The following is a 6,272-nucleotide window of genomic DNA, read 5'->3' as shown; positions in this document are numbered from 1 at the left end:
AGGGATAAATACGTTCAATACATGTCTACGGCAATAGAGTCTCCACAGCCTCAGCCGGTAATATACATGGACGAATCCTACATCCACCACCATTACGCTCGTCACAATGACAGTCTGTACCATCCCGATGACGCGACCGATGCGAAACCGAAGCACAAGGGACGCCGGCTCTGCTTCATCGCCGCGAGCATGGCCGACGGCCGCGACGACTCCAAGCTGTTGACCTACGATGTGTTTGAAGGCAGGCGTAAGCAACCAAAAGACTACCACGCCATGTTCAACCATGCTTACTTTGTCGCGTGGTTCCAGCGGCTGCTCGACGACGTCTCCGCCCTACAAAAGACCAACGCCATCATCGTGCTTGACAATGCAAAGTACCATAAGGGGCTCCCCGACGACACACCCAAGGGAGCGTGGACGAAGGCGCGAATGCTGGCGGCGTGTGAGACCTACGGCATCGAATTGGATGTGAAAGAGTACCGATCAACCCTGTGGGCCAAGTTGAAGACTTATGTTGCTGCCAACGTCGTACCTGTGATCGTGCAAATGGCCAAGGACCGCGGCCACGACGTCGTTTTCACGCCGCCATACCACAGCGACCTCCAACCTATCGAAATGGTATGGTCGTTTGTCAAAGGTGCTGTTGGGCGACAGTACGATACGTCCACGAAGTTCCCCGACGTGCGCGAGCGGCTTGACCGCGAGTTTGACCGCCTACCGAGCAGTGTTATTTTCGACTGCATTGGCCACACCGACCGCAAAGTTGTGGACATGGCCGCGTACCTGAATGCCGTGGCCGAGGCGGACGATGCTGCCGGCGCCGCCTACTCATCAGAGAGCGAAAGTGAAAGTGATGCCGACAGCTGCGACGAGTGCAACCTCGGTGATTACGGTGGTGATGAGTAATCCCTGTAATAGTAAATGGTTTTGAAAATGAATAACTTGCCTTGATAAGCACACAAGAGGTTGCCGGTTCTGAAATGTGATGAATTATCCGGACGGTCGGTCGATGCGTTCGAGGACTGTTAATATAAAATTCGTGCAATGGCAGTGCGCTTCGTCAAGCTGTCTTGCGGAGGAATGGGTTTGTTTCCGACTCCGACTTATCAAACGGCTGAACTTGATCGTTGCGGTCGCGACGGCGATTTGGAATGGCAAACAAACCATCGTTGTAATACAAGAACATGTTATGGAGCACAAAGCACGCAGTCACAACGGTTGTGGTTTGATCGAGCGACTTTTCGTTCATCACCGTCTTCAAAATTCGAAATCTTTCCTTGAGTCGTCCAAATGCACATTCAACCGACATTCGAGTGCTGGAATCCTTGTAATTGAAATTCTTTTGTAATTTAGATAAATTACCGTGCTCCTCGTGAGCCATGAATGGTGTGATAAGCCATGGCATCAAGGTGTAACCGGCGTCACCAAGGAGAAAACAACCCTTGGGTATTTTCCAACTAATGGAATAGCCGAACGATGATGTTTTCGAGATTTTTTTGTCAGAGTACGAGCCTGGGCGAATGTCGACCGACATAAAACGCGTCTTGGCGTGAACCACTGCCTGGATGTTGAGGGATAGGTCACCGTTGCGATTGTAAAACCCGTCGTAGTCCTTGGGGCGTTGTATTTCGATGAGGGTGCCGTCGACAGCGTCAACCACACCAGGTATTTTTTGTCTGGCAAAAAATACCTGCTCAACGTCGTTCCACTCCGCGGAGTTTCTTGGTAGATTGATCCACGTTGCTGCGCTTGACGACAGGACTCCCACCAACACGCTGATAACATTGACGCACCACGACTTGGACATTCCAAACGCAGCGGCCGTTTCACGGTAACCTCCGTCGGAGCCGAGAAAGTACAACACAACAACCACCTTCGTTTTGAACGAGTGATGGGAAAGCCGACGGTAGCGTTCAGGTAGTTCGTGACGTATCCAATCGATGAGCCGACTGAACGTAGCTTGGCTGCATCGCAGATTGGCCTTGAACCATTTTTCGTACTGAGGGTGTCCGAGCATTGAGTCAAAGTCGACTTTTGTAACGGTGAGTATATTAAACTTGTCACATGGACGTCTATGGAGGACGGTGGCTAACCCGATGCACACGGCGGAAATGGTGCATGCAGTTGAAACAACGGCGGCACGAGTTGGATTCATCCTGATGGGGGCAAGGACAAAACTGATTCTTTACCGACCACAAGGTTGCTTGTGCATCCGAATATTTTTTAACCGGATAGACATGAATGGACGGAAACATGGACGAAATTATTCCCCGACCAGGGCCAAATAACTCGATGAATATATAGTACGTATAGCTCGTAGCGACCTCTATAATACGTCATTATGTAGAGATCATGCTTGTCAACACGTGGATTGAGTCTCGGGCTGGTCGGTTTACATTGACTCATGTTGTGTGGCCTTGAAAGTGGCTGTCTCAAATATAACATCCAAGTTGACCAACTTTGTTAGCTCTATTTGCTTCCAAATATAACATCGTTTTGATGTGTTGTTTTTAAACATTCTATTCTCGCCATGATAAAAATAATGAAAAGGTTTCTTGAAAAGTGCGCTTCCATTGAGCAAGATTGACAACCTAATCACCAGCGAAGATGCGACGACGAAGGTTTCTGTCAACCGGGTGAAGTAAGAACTAATCCGATAATGTAACATTGCGACAATAGGCGCCAGCTCCATGGAGTTCGTTCTAATATGACCATTTATTTCCCTCACCCTCCAGCCCAGAATAATGTTTACCAATACTAGTACGACCAGATTTTTATTACTTCGAAGTATATTAATAATTCAGAGCTCATTAATTGACAGCTCACACGATTAATAAGGCAATATGGGTGTGGTCGAAGCTGATTGGTTATAATTCAATTTTCCCATAAATATTTCGGATCTATTACCTGTAATACCGTATGTTTGGGCGAAATGGCTTCCGGGCTATCGGGGGAGCCTACTCCTCAGCCAATTCTAAACATTATTAACAACGGATTAGCCCACGCCATCCGCAATAATGTTATACGTGGCGTGGGCTAGTCAGCATGTCATGAATCGAATTATTGGCAGAGGAGTAGGGTGCCCAATTTTGAAAATCGGCATGACGATCGACTTTTCTGAAACATTCGAAAACACACGACTTCCAAGCGAATTTAAATAAACTTCATAATAATAATTCCATCTGATAATATGGGCGGGAATTTGCAGTCAAGTTCAAATGCCACGAAAAGCACGTTCACGAACACTGGGACGCAGACGAAAAGGTGTCCACAAGTGCGCCAATGTGCCCATCCTAGAACAGCGACTACGACCAGTCATCAGAACTATCGACACCGTGGTCAATGCGGCAACAACAAACGCGCGCAGCCCTCCTACGTCGTCCGTCGGTCAGCGCCGTGTGGCTTGGGTAGTATACTTTATGGATAACTTGGGTGCTCCACCAAGCAGTGCATGGCACGGCGTGCATGGTGCAGTGAGTAACATTGTTCGACACTTCCAGTTACAACACGGCAAAAGACGCCATGTCTTTTCTGTTATCGTCAACGTCACCGACTGCATTAAGCGTGGTGTGAGCTACAGTGGAAAGTCCAAATCTCATGGTGGTCAAAACAAATGTATCGACACCGATGCAGTTGAGAATCAAATAATTGCCAATTGTATGGAGCATGGGCATGGGCTACGCGAATCGACGTTTGCAGTAAACCAACACCGTCAAAAGTCCAACTCAGTTGTGGTTGGTATGTCAGCCGTGTACAGTGCGTACCATCGACTGAGCCCTGTAGTATCGTCCATTCCACCTATCAAGCAAGGCAATTCCAACATGGGCTCGGCATGGGCTACAGCTCGTCTTGGATGGACAAGACAGCTGGCTGTGCGACTTGGTATATGGAGTTGGGATCCCTCCGTGCTCGGGCAATGCCCAAGCGCATATGATGCCGCCAACCTGACGCCATTGGATGTTTGCCAGATTGTTTCGTGGGACGAAACTCACAAAGCCATCAAAATCGGTGGCGGCGGGCACAACACGAACATGCAAGTACGCTTCAAGCGTGACGCCGTTGGTCGGGTCTGTGCTGATGGTGCCTTGGGCGCCCCCAAAACATACCTGAACACGAAATACAGCTCAGAGGCGAGGTTTTCCCTTGGGTGTGCGGTAGTGACTAATGATAGTGGTGAGCACATCGGAGTGCGTTGTGTGCCGTTTGTGTACACGGGACAGTGGATTTGCACAATCAAGGACTACGAGGCTCTCATTCAACAAGAAATACAGCGAGTCAAAGGGTTGACGGGGGAGTGTTCTGTGTGGGTTACGGGGTCACGACAAAACGACTCTGGTACAATTATGTATTACTTCTATCATATACATTATAGATTATGAAGTAAAAATACTAATGTAATACTATATGCTAGTAGTAACAAATATTGTAGGTATATTCCATGGAGATTGCATCTCTAAATTACGCGGAGTTGGGCGCAATCTCAAAGCACAGTTTGAGAGGCTTGGTATTTTGACAATTGGCGACTTTGCAGCGAAACAGTCAAGTGACTTGGTTGTTTTGGTGACGCACCTAACTGGAATCAGTCAACGAAGTCTGCTGACATTTCATGCTCAAACACTCATGGTGTTCGTTGGATCGTATATTGACGCCAAGATTGACCACCGACAAGCCCACTACCCCTACGAATCCAGATATGGCAGCAACTGGCAACATGTGATCTCGAAATGCACCGCAATGACTGGTCATTGTTGTGTGACGACCCTAATCGAACAAATCGTTACTGAATCAAGCCGAGTGATGCGGGCTACGGCTCACGAAGATGACTGGGTGTTTTGGCACGATGCCATGTCTCAGATGACGTGTCATTCCACTATCCAGTGGATGAGATCAAAGGACTACTTGCGCCGGTGGATCTTACCAGAACAAAACCTCAACGTTGGAACTGATTTTGCTGGCCGACCTGTTGGCAACAGTCCCGAGTTGATGTGTTGGGACTGATCGCTAATCAAAGACGTCGACAACTCTTTCCAACGGCACAAGGCATGGACAGTCCACTTACCTCGTGGGTCTCCTGCAAAGTTCTGTTCATCAACACCTCAACGCCTCGAGCAATCGTACCTACGGTTGTTTGATCCAAGTCTTGGTCCGCATGCAGGTGTCCCTACAAGCTCGCGCATTATCCAAGACGTCAAAAAGTGTTTTGGAAGTCACCTTTTGGCCGTGATTGCTGCATACGGCGCCGTCGTACATGGTCTTGGAAACCGTAATGGCAAGCGCCAAGAGCCTGGTTTCGGGACTTGTGGTGGCAAGCGGGTGAAGTTGTTTGATGTGCTTGGCCATTGGCTGCATCCTGACGCTGATGCTGGGCTACTCGACCAGCTCAACATGGCCACTCGTGCAATCGAAGTGTCGAAATCCTCTGATGAGGTTGTGGTGGTGTAACGTTAATATCAGAAGAGTAATATAATGATGTGCACGATTAAAAATACTCGCAATTAACAGTGGTCGAACGCATCGAGCGACCTTCCGGATAATCTATCAAATTTCAGGACCTTCAACCTCTGGAGTGCTTATGCAAAGTACAATATTCATTTTGAGAAGAATTGACTATTACAAGCATTACACATCACCATCGTAGTCGGCAAAATCGCAGTCGTCGCAACTGTCGGCATCACTTTCGCTTTCGCTCTCGGACGAGAATGCGGCCCCAGCGGCATCATCGGCATCGTCGACATCATTCAGGTAGGCTGCCATTTCTACCACTTTGCGATCGGTATGGTTGATGCAATCGAAAACCACGCTACTCGGTAGGCCGGCGAATTCACGATCCAGCGGCTGGCGAACGTCCGGGAACTTGGTCGAGGTATTGTACTGCCGCCCAACAGCCCCTTTGACATACGCCCAAACCATCTCGATAGGTTGCAGGTCAGAATGGTACGGTGGCGTGAAGACCACCTCATGGCCGCGGTCCTTGGCCAACTGCACGATCACAGGTACGATGTTCGCTGCAATATGGGTCTTCAGCTTAGCCCAAAGCGTCGATCGGAACTCCTTCACGTCAATTTCGATTCCATAGGCTTCGCAAGCCTCCGCCATTTTTCGTTTCGTCCACGAGCCCTTCGGCGTGTTGTCGGGTAGGCCCTTGTGGTACTTCGCGTTGTCTAACACGATGATAGCATTGGACTTTCCCAGGGAATCGGCTTCATCAAGGAGTCGCTGGAACCACGCCACAAAGTACGCATGGTCAAACATTCCATGGTAGTCCTTCGTTT

General features: G+C 48.9%; 2 protein-coding genes across 2 annotated transcripts; both read right to left on the bottom strand.

Annotated features, from left to right (window-relative positions):
• Positions 1–1,060: 1,060 nt before the first annotated feature.
• On the bottom strand, positions 1,061–2,017 carry H257_02345 (hypothetical protein; the record flags this gene model as incomplete). Its single annotated transcript, XM_009825932.1, has 1 exon — positions 1,061–2,017. The coding sequence occupies one exon, from the start codon at positions 2,015–2,017 to the stop codon at positions 1,061–1,063; it is 957 nt and encodes a 318-aa protein (XP_009824234.1).
• Positions 2,018–4,895: 2,878 nt separating this feature from the next.
• H257_02344 (hypothetical protein) lies at positions 4,896–5,349 on the bottom strand (the record flags this gene model as incomplete). The annotated part of the gene is made up of 5 exons (XM_009825931.1): positions 4,896–4,913; positions 4,961–5,001; positions 5,060–5,071; positions 5,119–5,161; positions 5,212–5,349. The coding sequence occupies 5 exons, from the start codon at positions 5,347–5,349 to the stop codon at positions 4,896–4,898; spliced, it is 252 nt and encodes an 83-aa protein (XP_009824233.1).
• Positions 5,350–6,272: the final 923 nt, after the last annotated feature.

The sequence above is a fragment of the Aphanomyces astaci genome (genome assembly GCF_000520075.1).
Source record: "Aphanomyces astaci strain APO3 unplaced genomic scaffold supercont1.4, whole genome shotgun sequence".
NCBI lineage: Eukaryota > Oomycota > Saprolegniomycetes > Saprolegniales > Verrucalvaceae > Aphanomyces > Aphanomyces astaci.
The sequence above is the reverse complement of the archived record's forward strand: the minus strand, read 5'-3'. Positions and strand labels throughout refer to the sequence as shown.